Below are 21,896 nucleotides of genomic sequence, written 5' to 3'. Positions count from 1 at the left end.
CAAAATTCTAGTGTGTCCAACATGTAATTGGGCCTGTTTTGTCCCGTCTAGCATAAAGAAAAATATAATAATAAAGAAAATGATAAAAAAACCTAAGATCTTGTGTGGGGCCATAATTTGGATGTACATGCCTGCAAAAAAAATTTCAAGCCATTTGGATATAGGTGCAATAGAATATAAATGCGTGAATTTATTCAATTTAAAAAAGAAAAAATATAATCATCATTGTCGGTTTAAAAAACCCGGCAATGATGGGCAGAAACCGATAGTGATGACAACCATTGCCGGTTTTATTTTGAAAACCGATAGTGATAGATATATTTAAAAAAAATTGGCCTGCCCGGGGTTAAAACACAGGTCTCGGGCTCCAAAGTGTATAGACTTAACCGCTACGCTAGGATAGTTATTGCGTTAGGGTTAGTTTTTTATTTTCTTTTATTTATTTATAGTGCAGTTAGGTGATTGAAAACTAAATCAAAAAGTTTGGCCCGCCTTCGCTACACAGGGTTTGAACCCGAGCCTCAGGGTGCAGAGTGGGGTGCCTTAACCGCTGCGCTAGAAGTACGAGTTAGTAAGGAACTCGAAACTAACTCTACACAAAGGCTAACCGGAACCGACAGTGCTGCAGCTCATCATTGCCGGTTCTAGGCTACCACCGGCAGTGATGTGGCTCATCACTGTCGGTTTGGCTTGGCCACCGGCAGTGATGCACCTTCAGTATATAACCAAAGCGCGCGCTGGCGAAATATTTCGCCCACTTTCTAATGCCCGCACCTCTCTCTTCCTCCACACCAGTGAAGCACCACCTCCACTTGCCCCGCTGCCCGTTGCGCTCACGCCCTCTTCTTCCTCCATGCTGGCGGCCGTCCTTCACAGTGCGCCCGACGGTCCCCAGCGAGGAAGCCGCCCGACGCCGTGCCCCGCCCCATGGTCCTCCACACCGCGTTGCTCCATGCCGCCATGCCGCCACCAGCGCCACCGTGCCGTCCCCTGCACCACCGTCCGACGGCCGATGCCCGCCTCTTCCTCGACACTACCTGATGCCGCCTGTGCTACGCCGGCACCCTCATCTTCCTCAACACTGCCGAAACACCGTCGTCGCCCGTGCCCTCGTTTGGTCGTCCACGCCTACATCTGCCAAAGCCGGCCTTGAACCGAGGCCCTTAGGAGCACGTGGAGAGCTGCTACCGCCCCCACGGTGAGTGCCTTCGGCCATGCCCCTTAGGTGTTCGCTGAAATGCCCGGGAGGATGACAACAACATGTTTATCCCTTTTTCTCTAGATTTCGTGTAGAATCACTTCAAATTTCCCTAGTAGCAAATATTCTTTGATCTATGGCGAACAAATTAACTTAAAACACAATGGTCATTTGAAGCATGGTTGAATACATTCTAGTGCTCAAACATATATTGATATGAGTTAGATGTTGAAATTCATGATTTAGTTGTGTTGGAAATTGAATTTTGAATATTTGAATATAGTCTACAACTTTGCTCACACACTAAACTTAGTTTGCTTGGTCTACAACATGTTTGAATGACATAGCACTATCAACCTAATTTGGTTAAATGTGTAGGCAACCATGGCATGGTATGTATGCATGTTGGTTGAGTGCCTGGGATCTACCTGACCTGGGAAGATTGCTATGCACAAGTCAATCAATATCCAGGTAATTGTTACAAAAAAATACAACACATAAGCTAAAGTTTTGAGGGCCTACTACGGTCCAATGAGTGCAAACCATGCCCATCCGCCGACACTAGAGATTGAAGAGGAGCCACCCGCCGGAGATATGAAGATTAGGATAATTGCTCCTTGGTCTTGGAAAGATGCCATGCTTTTATTTATGGCTATGGGTCATTGCTTTTCTTATTTGGAAATTGATGTAGGCTTTATTTCATAGAATAGTAGGTGGACTTTGTTTTATGAATCCAATCAAATGCATTTGTTGTACGTGAACTGTATGTGGACTTATTATTAGACTTTGCATTAAATCTTTATTAGTTGGGTAATATATATATGCACAAATGCTACTAGTAGTTGTATGCAGCCAAAACTGACCACGATCATGTCACAGCCATGACTCGTCGTCGCTCGTTAACAAGTCACCCAAGAACTGATAGGAGATAAGTAGCAGCTGATATTGGTGGGACGGGTGAGCCGCATGATCCGACAAAAGGTGGCAGTAACAATCAGGACGGTGAGAACGAGGTACCATGGACCCCTACCACTCTTCTCGAGCAGGATCAAGATGACCAAGATGACTAGGTAACTTAGGTATCATGTGACTAGGTAGCCACACACGCTAATCAATTAAGAGTCTATTAGCTTACTTGGTGTCTCCAGCAGGAGGTTCAGCCGATCGAGCAGCTAGATGGTTTGGGTAGCAGCAAGGCCAGAACTAAGCGAGGCGTGTCACAGCTTCCTACTGGTAGGAATGCACACTGGCACATCATCGAGTTTGACCGAGTTGGGGAGCCGCTCGCACCTAAAAAAGCTGCAACCAAATACAATACTGTCATTGGGGCACTTGTAAGGGACTACATCCCGATGAAGTACATGAAGTGGATTGGGAAAGATGATGACCCGTGGAGGGTTCCCGAAAGTGAGAAGGATGACATATGGGAGAAATGGATCCCACGGTATTTTACTTTCCCATAAGACTATGATAAGGAGCAAGTTAAGAAAAAAGTAAAAGAAATCATGGGGACATGCTTTAAGACTTTCAAGGGGATATTGTACAAGAAATTTATCCTCGAGTATAAAGAGCCAAATTGGGATGGTGGACAATACGCCAAGCAGAAGGACTTCTAGCAGGAATTCAAGCAATGCAGGCAATCCGAGGAGTACTTGAAACTGAGTAGGAAGAATAAGGAGAATTCGCTTAAAGCGACAAATCCTCATAAACTTGGCTCTCGTGGCTACACCAGTAAGATGGATGCATTTGAAAGGGAACTTGAGGAGGTGGAACGCCTTGGGGTTGAGCCTGAGACTGCCAATTGAGAGCCTAGATCGATATATTTCTGTATGGTGAGGGGGTACACCATGGCCCGGACGGGAGCTTTAGCTCCACAAATCAAGCCACAAGCAGCTTCGTCCAGAGGATCTCTGATGTAAATGATGAGGTCAGGAAAGGGACCCAAAGTACTAATAGGGAGAATGATGTGCTCACCCAAGCACTCAAAAATAAGGAGCACCCTGGTTTGGGCCAATTGGTGCCCTATGTCCAGCAGCTGATGATCCTTATACTCAAAAGCACCCAAAATCGGGGGTTACAACAGGGTTGTAGAGAGATTTGGTAGGGAATTAGCTCGGTCCTAATCCTAAGGTTGCCTCACCACCGGTGGAGCCTTTCCCTCATCGGAGAGGAGGAAGACGATGGGTTGCGGTGGAGGGGCTCTCGTAGGCCAAGGAATGGAATGATCTGTCTTCTCATCGTCCTCCTCTCCCCCTAGGTCCGACTTTATCCCTTATATAATGAGATAGGTCTGGTACATGGTGGTTTGAGGAACTAGTCTACAAACTACATGCCCCGGAGTCTAGGAGGGCCTTGCAGTGACGTGTTGTGGATCATGATGGTGCCATGTTGCAGAAGAAGCCTTGGGCATCGCCCGGCTATTCTATTTGGACACTCTGCGTGTCAGGCTGTGTCGGCTTGGACTGGCCTCCCCCAGGTGGACCTTTTGGAGTCTTCTTAGCGGTGAAGGAGGTCAGTTTTAGGGGCTGACATGCGAGCTCGGAGGGCTCTAGGCCCCTGGAGGCCGTAGGAAAGCTTTGTCTTCTTGTGTCACACCCCATGCATGACCTTGTCGGAAAAGTGGCCAGCAATGCCATGCCCAAGGGGCAGCGCCTGGGAGCCCCTGAGCCTCGGTAGCTTAGGGCGTGTCTTCTTGTGCCCGGGCCTTGGCTGGCGTTGCTTGCCAGGTAGGAGCCAGGGGTCGGGGCGGAGTGTTGGTGTAGATTGGGAGTATGGGGGCTCAGGCAAGCCCCTGAGCCCCAAGCGGAGGTCATGTTAGAGTCAGGCTCAAATGGGTTTCTTCTCAGAGGGTGCTCATGAGCGTACCTGGTGGGTATAGCCCCTAGGTGATCTTGGAGGGGTCGGTCGGGGAGTCTTCTTCATTTGAGAACCACTGGACCCAAGGCTTAACATACCCATATGTTAAGATCTTGTTAGGAGCTCTCGAGCCCTTCGTGGCTTCACTTGTCGTGATGGCGATGAAGGGCTAAATTCGATCTTCTGGTGACCGAACCCTCCTTGGTGGGGTTGGCTTCCGCCGATGTGGATGCTATGCCCTGCTTAGGGCCCTCTTCTCCAATGTGATGGGTGTTGCTCAGCTATCGAGGCGGGGTGATGATGGTGCTGATCCCTTCATGAGTCTATGTCGCATAGGTCTTTGACTCAAGCAAGGGCTCAGCGAACTCGTCTGGGAGTTGTCGACCTTAGGCCTAGGGGCGCCCTCATTTTTGATCGGAGCCTGCAATAGGCTGGGTGATTGAGAGCGTATGAGCTTTGGCTCGGGGCCAATTGATCATCCGGAGTGCCACACCCTTTTGAAAGCTGCGGTAGCAGGTCTCGATCCTCTCGAGCTGGCCTTATGGGGTCGACCTTCTGCGGCCATAGATCAGGTGCAGGGAGCACGCCGAGCCTTGGATGGGGGCCCTCATTTGTCCCACTGCTCAGCTGCTCCCACCCCAACTCTGGGGAGTTGGTTGTTTTTTGGGGGATGCATCACCCGAGCGCCCGTCAATCGAGGGGTTGGTTTGCTCCATATGGGGAGCTAGCGTAGCCCCCGAGGCCGTTGTGGGGCCTCCCTGTTAACAGGACTAGTAGCTTCTAGGCACGCCCCTTTCGCTGATGCCTTACGCAAGTAGATGATGGCGTCTAGGCCATCGTGCCTGGTGGAGGAGTTAAGGCGTGCACCCCCGCGCTGTCCCACTTCGTCTGGGAGATGGGATGTCGGGTCCACATGGAGCATATCTGGCAGACTGGGAGCCACCGTACTTGGTGCGCGTAGATCTAGGCTATCGATGGTAGCCGGTGGGCCCGAGGGGACTCGGATCCCCTTAAGTTCCGTGAGGAGGCATGCATGGAGTGGGCGGCACGCGTGGTGGAAATTGGAGCATGGACTTGAGTCATCATCAGCGATTCCCTGACTCTACGTTTACTGCTTGACCATCATCACACAACCGCCCGGAGGCATGCTGCGGGGATTGAGGAGATGCTCGACAGGTTCCCCAGGGCCCCTTTAGGCCGTTGATGGCTGATCGGAGGGCACGGAGCCGCTCACAGAGCAACATATATGCTATAAAGGGGAGCCCCGGGGTACGCGGCGCTTCAATCCTCTCCTTCGGCCCCTTCTCTTCTTCCACACAAATCCATCTTGTTCGGTGGCAATGGCGATGATGAAGTGCAACGCTTCCCTATGGACGATTGCTTCTTTGAGGGTGGAAGGTCTCCAGCAAGCCGAGGGCCGCGGGCCGGGGCTGCCGGCCCCATGGTCCGTTGGCTCCTCGCCGGTGCAGCACTATGCCCACGCTAGTGAAGGATGGCAGGTCGCCTGACCTACCATCTTGTGGCGTCTCCGTGTCCTCGTCATCAGAGGCGGTGTTGGCGGGGGCGAGGAAACGCCTCATCATTGCCCGTAGGCTTCTAGTCGCCTGTGGGGTTTGGGAATGCCTAAGCCACTAGGCATCATCCGTGGGCTATGCTGTGTCACCTCTAGCCTTTGGTCAGGTCGGATGTGGTGCTCTCCAGAGGGCTCGGGCTACCAGGGGTGAGGCCAATCTCCAAGCTATAGTGGGGCAATCTCTGCCTCTTCTCAGTGCGCTCCGCCCCTCCTACGGGCGGTTGATCGAGCTTCTTGGCTCAAAGACCCCAACCTCCCCCTTAGTCTCAATGAAGACTGTCCCTCTAGGGGAGGTAGGGTCACTTGCATGGCCGATCGCCGGAGGGCCTTCTCCGGCGCCTTGCCGTGGTGTCGGCACCTTGCATCTTCTAGCGGGTTTTGTCATAGTATATTGTAATCGGGTCATTCCCAAATGATGAAAATGAAATTACTTTCGTTTGTAATCCCATTGCTCTTGAGTCATGCTTAGAGACTTTGTCCCTCATTGGGATGGGCTGTTACAACGATGGCCTTGGTGACCAAGATTGCCGAGCTCGTGCTACTAGCAGATAAGTCCACGAGAACCTCGGGTTTACAGTCGTTCTGTGCCCCGGTCATGTCCCCCATAGGGGATATCCATGGCTTCCTAATTGAGCCACTCATATAGTTCCCGAGCTTGTCTTTCGGCACTCGGGAGCTCGCTGCCTCCCTAGTTGGGTCACCACGAGTATCTCGGGTTCAGTACTCAGACATCGATCATACAGACGATCGGGACGCTTCTTGGTGTCCTAGCTACAGCCTCGTTGGCTCATCTGTCGAGCATCCCTTACACTTTAGGTGCTTTGGGTGGCCTTGAAGCCCGGTGGGCTAGCCTTAGAACCCTCGGTGATGCCCTTTCTAGGCCCCCCAGACCATCATGTGGTGGGATGGCTCGATCCAATGAAGGATTGGGAGATAGGCAGGTACCTACAAAATAAATGGAAAGGGCACAAGAGAAGGGAGACATGACATAGCTAGTAACATGGCTATCGTTGTCATTCCGTTAGCGCCTTGCCAATCCCTTGCCCGGTCCTCTCACTCTGTTAGTCCTGTCCTCGCCTTTCTCGAGGGCCTTCTACAGTGGTCGTCCTTCAGAAAGGTCAGCAAGTGGTTAGCTCAATCAATCCTCTGGCGTAGCTGAGCTACCGCTTAGGTGGCTCAGGTTAAAGGAGACAATCATGGAGACAAGTGAAATAAGACGGTTGAGAGGATGGGACTTATCTTGGTTTTTGTTGTTGGAGAAGTAGGCCAGCGATGGAGGTCAGCAAGCGGGTCATGGCTCGGGAGACGGTGCTTCTAGGCGGATGGCTCAACATTGTCCTTCCCTCATAGGGAAAGGTCAGAACTCACCTCGATGGGGCCAACCCCTTCTGGGGGCCAAGCGTCTGGATGGAGGGGCCAGCCGAGCCACCACTGCCGCTAGGAACCTTGTCAGCCTCATCGATGCTCGGTCAATCGAGCACCGCTGTAGCCTTGGCTGCTTCCTCTGCCAACACCCCTCCTGTGTCGCGGCTAGGGTCGTCGGGAGTGCAGGGGGTGACGAGTGTGGCCGCTTGGGCAACACAGTCTTGCTTGTAGTAGTAGGCTTGCTCGAAGCTGCCCTCGCTAGTGATGACCCCCTTCGGGCCAGGCATCTTGAGCTTCAGGTAGGTGTAGTTGGGGATGACCATGAACTTGGTGAAACACGGTCAACTGATGAGGGTGTGGTAGACTTTAGGGAAGTCAACCACCTCGAAGGTGAGTGGCTCCTTGTGGAAGTTGTCCGGCTAGCCAAAGGTGACGTTGAGCCGGATGCGCCCAAGGGGTACAGCTTCCTTCCCCTACATGATCCCATAGAACGGCGCTTGGCTGGGGAGCATGTTGCTGTGGGGGATTCCCAACTTGTCGAGGGTGCTGGTGTAGAGTATGTTGAGGTCGCTGCTCCCCTCCATCAACACCTTGGTGAATCACGTGGTGCCCATGATCGGGCTGACCATGAGCGGATAGCGCCCCGGATGAGGGACACTATCAGGGTGGTCTTCCTGGTTGAAGGCGATGGCCATCTAGGATCATCGGAGCCACATCGGAGCGGCAATGGTGTGAACAGCGTTCACCTCCTATTCGGTGATGCGGCGCTATCGGCAGGATTCGTAGGCGTGGGAGCCCAAGAAGATCATGAGGCAGTGCTCGGCTTCCGGGAATTCGGTGTCTTCCTCCTGGGCGGCTCCTGCTGGGTCGCTGGCCTTCAGGGCGGGCTTCTAGGCCTTGCGCTATTGGCTGAGGGTGCAGTGGATGTAGCCCTTCATGGTAGCGTAGTCTTTGAGGAGGTGCTTTGCCTGCCCCGCACCTTGTGGAATGGGCAGATGGCCTCGAGCACCTTCTCGAAGTTTTCTGGGCACGCACCTCACCCACGTGGCTGTGGTCCAATGGCACGGTCAGCCACGCCCACCATCTCCTTCCCGCAGCGCTTCTGGTCCTTGTTCCTCCTATCACAGCGTCGCTGAGATGAGTCGGAGTCATCGCCGCCGTCGCCTTCGCTGAGGTCCAGGAGCTCCCACGTCGTGCAAGGGGTCTCGCGACCGAGTGCGTGGATGAGCGCCTCGTAGGTCATGCGCAGATGAAGATGTTGATGATGTCGGCATCGGAGATGCTGGGGAGCTCGTTGCGCTTCTTGGAGAAACATTAGATGAACTCTCAGAGGGTCTCGTAGGGCCTCTGCCTATAGTTGCGGAGGTCCCACGAGTTACCGGGCCGAGTGTACGTACCTTGGAAGTGGCCGATGAAGACGGTGAGGAGATCGCCCCAGCGGCGGATGCCGCCAGGCTCAAGCTGCTCGAGCCAAGCTCTGGTCGAGCTTGGCAGAAGCAGAGGATGGTACTGGATGGCAAAGTCATCGTCTGACCCCTCGGCCTTGATGGGGAGGCGGTAATCCTCTAGCTAGTGATCTAGGTTTGTCTCGCCATCGTACATGGAGATGTTCGTCAGTGGCTGGAAACGCCTAGGGTGCTGATGTGATTTAGGGCGGCACCTCTGCCTCGTCGCTCAGGGGTACGGGACTGTGCCTCGATGGTGTCGTGGACATCGCGGTCATCCCCCATCAGGTGGGGTGTGGGGGGGGGACGTCGAGGAGAAAGGCCATGCCTTCGCTCCTACTAAGGCTTAGCACCCCGAGTCCATGGCCGACCGGAGCTATTGTCACAGGTGTTGTCGCTGCTCTCCCTGCCTATGGGGCATGAGCATCGGAGCAGTCCCTGTTGGTGGTGGCTGTCATTTGGGATGACTGGGAGAGCGTGGTGCGGTGCCAGGACACCGAGCTCTCGGCCTGCTGCTCGAGGGCGACGCGAAGGAGCCGCTTCGCCTCGTTTAGCCGCTTGTTGGTATGTGGTTCTAACATGTCAGAGATGTCTTCCATGCGGCAAGCGGCGACTGCCATGTTGTATGCTACATGGGGAAAGTAGAGGCCACTGGGAGCCCCCATGCGGGCATCATCATCATTGCCGAGAGGATGCATGGCTCGCTGCCGTGCAAGGTCCTGCTTTTGGTGCTTGAGCTCTGCCTCGGTGGCCTCTAGGTCCACCTACCGAGCCCACAGGTGATCCTCCTTCTCCTGGAGGTAGGCCGCATGGCTGTGGGGACTCTAGTCTGGCAACGTGAGCCCGGGTGCCTCCTTAGCAAGAACCTCGCTATCGATGTCATAGCACTTGCCCAGGGTGGTGCGGTAGTCGACGTCGTTAGAGTTGTACTCCAAGTCGCTCCCCGAAAGGATCTTGAGGAAGGTACATAGTGAGGGGACATCAGTCCCTGCTGCATTGAAGAGGATGGTGCTTCGCGGTGCCTCACGACTGATGAAGTGCTCTAGCTCCATCTAGAAGGATGCCGCCACATTCTAGATCCCAAAAGGCAGGTCTAGGAGGTAGTACCAGAAGTGGTCAGGTGGTGGGAGCACCTCACGGGTGGTGATCTGGTGGTGGATGTTGGCCATCATGTAAAACATCTGGCGACGGTCTAACACGATGGGTTCAGGCCCAAACCGCGCTGGATCTGTTGGGCCAGGACCTCGAGATCTGCTCCCAGAAGTTCTGGTGGAGTGGGCGACGCTGGGGGCTCATTGCCCACCAGTGCAACCCCGTGGAGTGGATGAACTCTTGGAGGGTCTCGTAGGGCCTCTGCCTGTAGTTGCGGAGGTCCCACGAGTTATCGGGACGAGTGTACATACCTTGGAAGTGGCCAATGAAGACGGTGAGGAGATCGCCTCAACAGTGGATGCCGCCAGGCTCAAGCTGCTCGAGCCAAGCTCTGGTCGAGCTTGATAGAAGCAGAGGATGGTACTGGATGGCAAAGTCATCGCCTGACCCCTCGGCCTTCATGGGAAGGCGGTAATCCTCTAGCCAGTGATCCGGGTTGGTCTCACCGTCGTACATGGAGATGTGCATCGGTGGCTCTAGCCAGTGATCCTCTAGCTCTTGGTGACCCTTGGTGGGTTGCCTTGCTCTCGATGTCGAGCGGAGGACAAGGAATGGAATGATCTGTCTTCTCATCACTCTTCTCTCCCCCCTAGGTCTGACCTTATCCCTTATATAATGAGATAGGTCGGGTCCATGGTGGTTTGGGGGAACTAGTCTATGGTCTACATGCGCTGGAGTCCAAGAGGGCGTTGCAGCGACGCGTTGTGGATTGTGGCGGTGTCGTGGAGCCAAAGAAGCCTTAGGTGTCATCTGGCTGCTCTGTTCTGACACTCAACGTGTCAGGCTATGTCGGCTTGGACCGACCTCCCCTAGGTGGACCTTCTAGAGTCTTCTTGGTGGTAAAGGAGGTTGGCTTCATGGGCTGATGGTTGGGCCCAAAGGCCTCCGATCCCCTAGAGGCCATGGGGAAGTTTTGTCTTCCTATGTCATGACCCATGCATGACCTTGTCGGAAAAGTGGCCCTCCTGCAGCGTCGGGGTGCCCCCTCGAGCCTCGGTAGCTCGGGGCATGTCTTTTTGTGCCTGGGCCTTGGCTGGCGCTGCTTGCTGAGCAGAAGCTAGGGGTCAGGCCGGAGTGTTGGCGTAGATCGGGCCCGAGCCCCAAGCAGAAGTCATGGCGGAGTCGGGCCTGGCCAGGTTTCTCCTTAGAGGGTGCGCACAAGCGTACCCGATGGGTATAGCCCCCGAGCCCCCCGGGTGATTCTAGAGGGGTTGGTCGGGGGGGTCTTCTTCGTTCGGGAACCTCTGGACCCGAGGCTTAACATACCCATATGTTAGGATCTCGTCAGCATCATCCAAAGTTTTGATATCTATGTGTTGTTTTGTCTTGAAAGCTATAGTTTTTAACTCAGTATATTTTCTTCTACTTAAGTAATCACTTGCATCTACGCCATAGCGTAGGTGAACATGAAGGCCCAGGGGCACACGTTTTCACTTCCACTTCCAATTATATCATCAAAGAATCAACAAATATAATGGAGCATACCGCATACCAGTGAATTTATATAGTGTATAAACACTTCATCGTGCAAATTTTGTTAAAGTTGAGACCAATAACACAGAAATAATCAATAGGGAAACATAATACCCTATCCTTTCTTTTCTTTCTTTTTTTATTTTTTTCTCTTCTTTCTTTTTTTCTTTCTTTTTCTCTTCTTTCTCATCCTTATCTGCTAGCTCGAAGTCAAAGTCACGTGGCCTCATCCACTCGCATCCCGAGACCTCCAACTTCGTCCGCCTCAAGCCTTGCCAAGGCGGCCATGGAGCCCTGACGGGCTGACGATCACAGCATGCCGGCGGCCATGGAGCCCCGACACGACCACGCCTCAATATCTCCACGCGATGGCGTCCCCACAGCATGGCAGGTACATGCGACGGAGCCACAGTGGCTGCATGCCCCCAACGACTTGGTAGCCTCGCCCGCGTCGCTGTCTCCTCTCTCCTCGACCTCGCCCCTCAATAGGGTGACATAATACCCAATCTTTTCTTTTCTTTCTTTTTATTCTTTTTGTCTTCTTTCTCATCCTTATATGGTAGCTCGGAGTCGGAGTCACGTGGCCTCATCCACTCGCACCCCGAGGCCTCCAACTTCGTCCGCCTGAAGCCTTGTCAAGGCGGCCAAGGAGCCCTGATGGGCTGACGGTCACAACATGCCGGCGGCCACGGAGCCCCAACGCGACCACGCCCCGGTAGCTCCACGCGACGGTGTCCCCACAGCTAACAGGTACATGCAACGGAGCCCCAGTGGCCGCACGCCCCAATGACTAGGCAGCCTCGCCCGCGTCGCCGTCTCCTCTCTCCTCGACCTCGCCCCATGTCGTCGCTGTCACCCATCCTCGCCTCGGTCTTGCTCACATCGCTGTCTTGTCAGGTTGCCCCTCCGTTGCTCGAGCCATCGTCTTCACGTGTCGCGCCATTGTCGTTCCGATCTCAGCATCTTTTCGCGTCGCAGTCACCCAATTTGTATTCAAATTATTTATTGAGTTGTTGTATTGTATTCGATTTCTCCTATTGCATCTGTATTTATTTATTGAGTCGTTGCATTGTATTAGATTTCACCTATTAGATTCGTACGGGGAGTCCATCACGTTGGAGGTAGGGAAACAAAGGAAACGAAAATTATGGAAAAAAATTATTAATGATTAGATCCAAACTGAACGGCACTTTAAAAAAAGGATTACCGGACAAGAAATTAGAATCCGAGTTGAGATCGAAGTTGGACGAAAAAAATTGTGACAGAAATTTTTTCTATTTATTATTAGGTATAAATATAGATATAGATATGTCAATACGGGGCTTCAAAACTAAAAATTTTCTATGGTTTATTAAGAGAGGGATAGTTTTAACTAAAGATAATTTATCAAAAAGAAATCGGAGTGGCGACAAATCTTGCGTGTTTTGTAGTAGGGACGAAACTATTCAACACCCCTTCTTAGAGTGTTTGTATGCTAAGTTCTTGTGGTGGGCCATACATCTTGTTTTGGGTCTCGAAACCACTTTGAATGTAATGGATATCTTTCATGATTGGCACAAACAAAAGGGTAGATCAAATAAAACGTTGCTATCGAGTATCGACAGGTGGAGCAGCCATTTGTTGGACCTTGTGGCTAGTATAAATTGACATGGTTTTTGAGAAATACCAATCCAAATCTCTTTTGTAGGTTTTATTCAAAGGAACATTGGTCATGGTTGCAAAGGTGTGATGAAATCAAGGATCACTTCCCCCAAGTTTGTCGGGCGCTACAAACGGCGGCCATGCTGTTCTTTGCTTCTTTTAGATGGCGAGATAATGCTAGGATTGGTTTTTGAGTCAGTTTGTTTTTATGTGTTTTCAACTTATGTAAAAATTAGTCCCATTCTCTTGGCTTCGAGAGATGAAGCCGCATCCTTTCCATTATTTAGAAAGAACACGGGAGAAATTGCAAAGGTGAAGAAAACTCAAATAAACTTCGGCTTATTCTCTATAGACCGAAATAGCAACTTGGGCCAAAACTAATAGACAAACTACTACTCAATTTCCGGGACTCCTCTCCAGGCTGGCAGGGTCACATATAAACCAATACCGTCCAGTCTTTCGCCCGCCGCCTCTGTCCACGGATTTCACGGTGGCCGCCGATCAAGCGCTGATCGACTTGCATACTCGGCCATCTCGACTCGTAAAATCCTATAGCTCTAATCTTCATCTCCCTCGCAACTCATTCCATACACATGGCGAGATCTGTTTCTGGCGGCGGCGGCGTGGCGCAGAGCGACAGCGTCAGCGCGTCCGCCATCGTCGCCCAGACCGTGAAGGGGTCGCACGTCCTCAAGATCGATGGGTACTCCCGGGTCAAGGCATCGGCCGGCAGCGGCAAATTCATCAGCTCTGGTGAGTTCGACGTCGGCGGGATTACTTGGGACATCAGGTACTACCCTAATGGTTGCACCCCAAAGACCTCTGGCGCGGCTGGATAGGCATCGTCCTGCACCTCAAGCACAACCATGCCACGGGCGTCGAGGCAAGCTACGCGTTCAGCTTGCTCGACGGCGCCAGCGCACCAGTCCCGTCGTATTCCTATGGCAAGGGCACGGCACGCACTTTCAAGTGCACAGACACCGGATTTGGGCATCGAAGGTTCATCATGCGGAAGGCCCTGGAGGGATCACCCTATCTCAAGGACGACTGTTTCAGTGTTAGATGCGACGTCACCGTCTCCACGACAGCGGTCCGCATCCCGCGGTTCATCATCGTGCCGCCGCTAGACATGCACCAGCACATAGGCCGCCTCCTCGAGTCCCAGGTGGGAACGGACGTCACGTTCCAGGTCGGCGAGGAGACCTGCGGCGCGCACCGGCTCGTGCTCGCTGCTCGGTCGCCGGTGTTCATGGCGCAGCTGTTTGGCACGATGAAGGAGAGGAGCACGAGCCACGTACGGATCGATGACATGGACCCAAGAGTGTTCAGGGCCATGCTGCACTTCGTCTACACAGACTCGCTGCCTGACATGGACAGCGGCACAACACGCCGGCAGTGGCTCAGCATCTGCTTGTGGCAGCGGATAGATATGGCTTGGAGAGGCTTAACCTCATCTGCGAGGACAGCCTTTGCAACCACATTAACACTGGAACGGCCGCGACTACGTTGGTGCTTGCGGAGCAGCATGGCTCCAGAGGGCTCAAGGAGGCGTGCTTCGAGTTTCTCAAGTCTCCGGGCAATCTAAAGGCGACCATGGATAGTGATGAGTTTCAGCATCTGACGAGCAGTTGCCCCTCCCTTCTCAGCGAGCTGCTCTCCAACGTTGCACCCCGATGCTTCAATCTGAGACAGAAAGTTTAATAAGCAATAAGTACTCTGTATGCGTGTAACCTTTTTCTTAGATAATGGAAACAAAGCTTAGGGAGGTTAAGACCAATAATTACAACCTTGTAAAATACTAATACAAGTACAGAAAATATTTTTACAGGCGGTAAAACTTAGGAAATCAGTGTGCGAGTGAAAAACATCGAACTCCACAGGGCGTTACTTAATAACCGAGTCACACGATTTTTTGCATGTGTAATTGCCAGGAATCAAACCAACGACCTCAGGCCTCGTGTGTGCACCTCATAGTCTCTTGTGACTAAACGGTATAAACATTTCCCTCATATTCACTGTGCCATAAACTTTCAACTGGAAAGTTTTAGATCTCGAGTGTTGGGGGGAGGCCTTCGATGTGCCACCCCGTCCTAGTCTCATCCCATAGCTGAACCCTCGATCATTCTTTTGCTCACACCCTAGGTTGCAGCCAGCATGCCTCTTTCCGCCGTGGCTCAAACGCTATCCACGGCGGGACCCTCGCCATCTTGAACAGCAGCATCCCGGCAAAGGGCGCCTCATCTTCTCGCCACTGAACGGTGTCCCCCAACAATAGATAGTGGAGGTAACTATGATATTGTGTCTTTGCAGATCAAGCAGTTCTCGCAAGGCCGCTCGGACAAGAAGGAGCCCTCGTGTGGCCAGCTCTACCGCCATGAGAATGAGGACGGAAGATAGTGGTCCTCAGAGACAGAGCTCCCCTAGTTGGATTGAGCGCATAGAATGTTTGAAGAGCCCTCGTACTCCTGTAAAGTGAAGCCCCGCCCATTCTGGGCAGGTTGTAATTTTACTGCGTCCCCCGGGATGCCCTATAAATACCAGGTGGGTGGCACAGTAATGGATGATGATGAACAAATGGCCATTTACTCCTGAATTTAGTGAAATTCTGTTATGTCCCCTCTTGTACAACCTTCGCTCGCAGGTTCATAACCGCGGCGAGCATCATGGTTGTTCGTCAGAAGCCGATGTGTGGGTCTCTGGTGGCTCGAACAAAACACCAAAGGGACACAATGATTTACCCTGGTTCAGGCTTCTCAGTCCTACGTTGAGTAGTATACTGATCTTGGTGTCTAGGAATGACCGACCAATCGGGGGATATAATGGCGGGAATCGAGAGAGTTTAGTAGGGGATCGCTTGATGCTGTCCTAGAGTTCGTTGGTGTTCTTCCTCAACGAGTATGAAACCGGCCTTCTCTAGCTGAGGTTCTCTAGTTCTCTTGGGTAACACCCCCGCTTCTACAGGAGTTGTCCCTCCCCTTATACTCCGAGGAGGTCTGCTGTACAAGTTGGTTTGGGTTCTAGTCTATGGTCTATGCACCGGGGTGCATGAGTCTTTGCATGGCGTTGATGGACCTCGCCTTGTTGTGTAGGGAGGACTCAACAGAGCCGCAACCGTCTCTTAATGCTACTGCCATCGTTCTAGCACTTGACCGTGAGAGGCTGTCCATTGTGGATTGGGCTCCCCTGGGTGAAACTTCTCGAAGCTTCCTCGGTTGGCAAGGATCCCCCACCCGGAGGGTTTGACGAGTGGGCCTTGTACCCCTTTGCCCCTGGAGTAGTTGAAGTCACATGTCCTGTTGTGTCATGCCGGATGCGTGACCTTGACGAAGGAGTGGCAGATAGGGCCTCGTGCCCTTTGAACGGGCAGATAGTGTGGCATCTCCATACCTGTTAGGCGCCAGATGCCTGGTGGGTTTACCTGTGGCTCGGGACGTCGGTTTGTCCCCCGAGTGCTGGTCTGTGTGTGCACCGGGTTGAAGTTAGGCTCAGGCTGCCATCGCTCGGTAGTCTGGGGCCTTGTTGAGCCCCAAGCAGTAGCCACAGGCGTGCTCAGGCTCTCTTGGACTCCTTCCAAAGTGTGCGCGCAAGCGTACCCAACGGGTATAGCCCCCGAGCCCCCAGACGATCCGTGGGATCGGTCGAGGGGGGGGGGGGGGGGGGTCCATCGATTAAGTTTTTCTTTCCCGGAGACTTAACATACCCCTATGTTTGTTTGACTCTTGTCAGGACCCCAAGCCCTTCTGGCCATCCGGGTCAAGCCCGTGATGACGACAACGGGCTGAGCCCGATCTTTGATGACCGGGTCGATCGGGGTGCACAGAGCTCAGGTGGTCTTGGGTTAGACGCCCTTCTGGGGCGCCCGAGCCTTTAGGCGTGCATGCAGCTTCTGAGCCGAACAATAATGGGATCGAGTGTCATGTGAGGAGGCCCGAGCAAGGGCCTGGCTGACCCATCGAGGAGTCACCAGCTTTTGGCCCGCGTGGGGTGCCCTACTTACCTTGGCTTGCTGTGGGTCAAGCGACAGGGTTTCGAGGCCCTGGCTCAGTGCCAATCCCTCGCTTGGCGTCCCACGCCCATGAGAGGGCTTGGTGACAGGCCTCCTTGGCCCGGGCTGCACTTTGGGATGGTCGGGTGCATTCTGCACATTAGGCTCAGGTTACCCTCGTTGTGCCCTCTACTCCTATCTTTGTTGCTCTCAGGGAGCGATCACGGGGCGCCCATCGGTCAGGCTCCGGAATTACCAGCGGAGAGGCTGGTGTAGCTCGTGTGGCCACCATGGGTCCTGCTTGTCAGCGGGCATGGTGGCATGCGCCCTTGCCGCTGACTCCTGGTGGAGTCTTTTTACAATCCTTGGTCGCCACGCCGGCGGGTGAAGTTAACAAGCATGACGCCTCGTGCTCTGTGAGGGGCGAACCACCATACCACACGGTGACGATCCGAAGGTCAAGGGGCCGTGGTGATTCGGATGCACGGATCTGGGCCATGAGTCCTGCGCGGAGTGTTTGAGGGGAGGCACGGCATATTGTAATATACACATGTGAATAATAAAGTTTTAAGGTAGCTAGAAGAACCATTGTTATAAGTGCAACAATAAATTAAAAATATAAAAATTCAGATAATATTTTCTAGCGAGGATACCGAGTTCGATTCCTATATGTATTGGGTTCCGTTACAACACATAGTCACGTTTGCTAGTAGTTGTATCTAATTTACACAAAAAAAAGGGGGTCGGGGTGGTGAGAGCAAGGGTTTCCTCGGCGTAGCGGAGCGGACGATTTCCGGACTGACATTTAAACCAAGCAAATACCTTCCCGTGGCCGTCTCGAGTCGTAATATAAAAGCCTATCAATTGATCTCATATTCTCATCTCCGTCGATTTCCCAGGTTGGCCAGGCCGGCAACCTACAACGCGTTGCATACACAATATGCCGAGCTCTGTTCTTGGCGGCGGCGTGGCGCACAGCGTCACCGCGTCCGCCATCGTCGCGCAGCCCGCCAAAGGGTCGCACGTGCTCAAGATCGATGGGTACTCCCGGATCAAGGGACACGGCGTCGGCTACGACAGATTCATCACATCTGACCCGTTCGACGTCGGCGGTAATTCTTGGGTCATCTGGTACTACCCTGATGGAGAGGGAGCGAAAAACTCTGGCTGGATAAGCATCTTCCTGAACCTCAACCACGACCCTGGCACGGGCGTCGAGGCCAGCTGCCAGTTCAGTTTGCTCAATGGAGTCGGAGTCCCGTCGCATCGTTCTGGGGACGACACGGTTTGCACTTTCAGGTACCCAAACGGCGCATGGGGATGTAAAAAATTCATCAGGAGGAAGTACCTGGAGGAATCAGACTATCTCAAGGACGACTGCTTCAGAGTCAGATGCGACGTCACTGTCTGGACGGCGGTCCGCACCGGCAGCATCCCGCGGGTTGTCACCGTGCCACCATCAGACATGCACCAGCACATGGGCCGCCTCCTCGAGTCCCAGGTCGGCACGGACGTCACGTTCCAGGTCGGCGAGGAGACCTTCACCGCGCACCGGCCCGTGCTCGCCGCTCGGTCGCCGGTGTTCATGGCGCAGCTCTTCGGCCAGATGAAGGAGACGACCACGAGCCACGTACGGATCGATGACATGGAGCCGAGAGTGTTCGGGGCCATGCTTCACTTCGTCTACACGGACACGCTGCCGGAGATGGACAGCGGCGGTGACGCGCCGGCCATGTCTCAGCATCTGCTTGTGGCGGCGGATAGGTACGGCATGGAGAGGCTGAAGCTCATCTGCGAGGACCGTCTTTGCGACTACATTAACACTGGCACGGCAGCGACTACACTGGAGCTTGCGGAGCAGTATGGCTTCAGAGGGTTGAAAGAGGCGTGCTTCAAGTTTCTCAAGTCTCCCGGCAATCTAAAGGCGATCATGGATAGTGACGAGTTTCAGCGTCTGACAACCAGGAGCCCCTCCTTTCTCAGCGAGCTGCTCGCCAACGTTGCACCCTGACGCTCGAATCTGAGACACAAAAATTAAGAAGCTATATAAGTATACTCTCTATGCATGTAAACTTTTTCTTAGATAATGGAAACAAAGTTTAGAGAGAATGAGACCAATTATTACAATCTTGTAAAATACTTCCACTAGTACAGAAAATGTTTTGACTGGCGATTTTTATTAACCATAAGTGTAAAAGGCCAGTGAAAATTAGAGGGCACCACTTAAAAACCGACTCACGCGGTTTTCCACACGTGTGGTTGCCAGAAATCAAACGTGCGACCTTATGCCTCCACTGTTACTGCCCAGGCACCGCACCTTATAGCCTCTTGTGACAAAAAGGCATAAACGTTCCCCACGTATTCACTCTATCACAAAGTTTCAACTAGAAAGTTTTAGATCTCATCAAGATCTACTACTTTGTTTTTGGTCGCTTTTCGATCATCCGAAGTGATTTGAATTTTTTAAAAATATGAATGTCAAAATAATTAATCTTATAAAACGTAATTTCTGGGTGCTACATGATTTTAAATAAAAAAGTAGTCAACTAAAAAGTTTTAGATCTTTTCAAGTAGCACAACTTTTATTCTGATCACTTATCGGTCTGAGATTTATCCATCCATGGCGAGGATATTCTTTTAGAGATTTAGATGCGTTTTGGACTGGTTTCGAAGTGCTGGATCTCGCGGCATGTCCGATGTTTGGGAGTTGGTTGTTGGATTTGGCATACGGACTGTATTTTGGCTCTAGCTTTCGAGGGAAGCCATTGGGGAAGAAGACGATAGAATAATCTAGATAGAATATTATGTATTTTTATTTTAGAATTTTTCATGTGTAATTTGGGAAATATACTGTGCTAAGATTTAATATAAGTTCTCCTTCCATTCGCAAAAAAAGAAAAAGAAAAATGTGGATGCTTTTAGGACTTCCCTCGGTTGGGCTAAGCATGTCTAGTGTCAACTGGTTCAAAGATATGCATAATCAGGGTTAAACTAGGCTGTTCTACCACAAGTAGTTTCGGAGACTATGCTTGAGATTTGAGGTCATTGTTTCCATCCTTTGAAGCACATATTTTATTTTTTTGCTCACCATATCATTGTCAGTTAATGGCAAGAATTGATGGTGATGGCTTATTTGGAACTAGCAGTGAGTGTTACACTGGTAGAGAACAGAGCTTTACTCCTGGTGGGGAACCCCCTCTAGTCTCGGTTCCCCATCCGGGAGCAAGCATCCGGGACTAAAGGGGGTCCTTTAGTCCCGGATCAGGAACCAGGACTAAAGGAGGACCTTTAGTCCTGGTGGGTAACACCAACCGGGACTAAAGGTGCCTCCTGACATGCCACGATGGCCGGCACATTTAGTCCCGGTTGGTAATACGAACCGGGACTAAATGTTTTTTTTCCTTTTTTCTTTTCTTTTCATTTTTTTGTTTTCTTTTCAAAATAGGTTTTCGAAGTCGTATTGTACGCTGCTAATTATACATTTATACGTGCGTATAATATGTTTCGGTTCAAGCACAATGAACGTATTAAATCACACAATTCAAGCATAGAAATATATATATATATATATATATATATATATATATATATATATATATATATGCATGCATCATATATATATTTACATGCATGCATGCATATGTGTATTTTACATTATATTATTTCATGTGCATATATTACAAAAGATTGCATTACAGTTGTTGTGATATAACAATTTCCTCTCATCCTCTAGCTTGGCTTCAATGGCAGTGTTGGGTCAAAGTAGAATTTGCCCTTGGAATCGATGACTGCTCATTAAAAAATCCGGCTATAGACTCTTGAATTGCTTTGATTTGGTCTTGCCGTATGACCTTTTCCTCTAACCATCGAGCCTACAGGTTTGAATTAAAGGAAAATAAATTAATATATGTACATATATATATATATATATATATATATATATATATATATATATATATATATATATAGTAACACAATCAATAATAATAATTAAATGAATATATAGTGTATTTTTAACGTACTTTGAGTCTCTCTGTAGGAGTTCTTTGGGAGACCACCTTGATAAACTTGCAAACATAGTAACCACAGTAGTTGTTCCCCTGTTCCTGTGTCAGACACCACTTTACGAGAAAAAGATTTGTCATCAAATCTGGTGATCCGGTGAAAGCTATATGTTTAATTAATAAAGATGATGCGATTTAGGGGACTTACTTTTAAAGGGATTACATTCAGTGGCGCTTTGTATTTTCCCATGTGTTGCTTCTCAATAAAGGTTTTTCAAACACTGTCCAATAAAAAAATTACCACGTCATCAGATATAGTTAATCATCATGTTTGTGTGTATATATAGTTGCTAGAGATACCGAAATTACCTCTGGATAATATCTATCATATCTTGGTAGTCTTGTTGTGGTTTTCTCATCGAGTCATAGATTATCAAGTGACTTTTCACCAGATCGATGTCCATCAATATCCAGTGATTGCTGCATGTGTTTATAGGATATAACGCATAACACTCATTAATTAACTAGAATCAACATATGAGCCATTAAGGATGATCGACATTATTAACACTCACTTGAAGTTGTAGGGAAAGAGTATATCCTTCTTGTGGCGTTGGTTCACTAAGAAGTTCATAAGGTTACTCTCTGACTCAGACTTCTAATTAGTCTTTGGAGTAACTGGGTCTTTGAATACTATATGGGGATCAACAAAACCAATTTCATTGCAGGCTTCCTTTCTGAGCTCTGTCATTGTAAATCTGCATATATATAGTACTTGTTAGGATAATTTATATGCATATACACACATATGATGAGTTTAATAATAGATCGAAAGAATTATTACTTACAGGCAATAGCAGCTAATGATAACTTTGTCCAGAGAGGTCAGGTGGCATAGTTGATGAAATTCTGCAAAGTCAACATACATAACATCATCGCCACGGAACCAATGTTCGTCTCTAATTCTGACACCAATGTAGAAGTCTCCACCGGTAGACACCTGCATGTACCACTTGTTTAGCAGGTACATTTACGTCCCCAGATCACATAAGGCTTGAGGGTTGTATAGACTCTGGCCTAGTACAAATTTTTTCTTCCAAATATCAACCTCCGCCGCACTCTCAATGTTTCCATCACCAAACATCTGGTAAAGGTCGAGACCAGTCTCTTGAATAAATTCACCAAGGTGATCCAAATCGACATC

General features: G+C 50.8%; 1 protein-coding gene and 1 pseudogene across 1 annotated transcript; both read left to right on the top strand.

The window, feature by feature from the left end:
• The first annotated feature begins 13,296 nt into the window (after positions 1-13,296).
• LOC136488051 (BTB/POZ and MATH domain-containing protein 1-like) lies at positions 13,297-14,404 on the top strand (annotated as a pseudogene).
• Positions 14,405-17,628: 3,224 nt separating this feature from the next.
• On the top strand, positions 17,629-18,699 carry LOC136488050 (BTB/POZ and MATH domain-containing protein 1-like). The gene has a single exon (XM_066485101.1). The coding sequence runs from the start codon at positions 17,629-17,631 to the stop codon at positions 18,697-18,699; it is 1,071 nt and encodes a 356-aa protein (XP_066341198.1).
• Positions 18,700-21,896: the final 3,197 nt, after the last annotated feature.

This window comes from Miscanthus floridulus, chromosome 10, assembly GCF_019320115.1.
Source record: "Miscanthus floridulus cultivar M001 chromosome 10, ASM1932011v1, whole genome shotgun sequence".
NCBI classification, from domain to species: domain Eukaryota; kingdom Viridiplantae; phylum Streptophyta; class Magnoliopsida; order Poales; family Poaceae; genus Miscanthus; species Miscanthus floridulus.
This window is presented reverse-complemented; position numbering and strand designations above follow the sequence as displayed.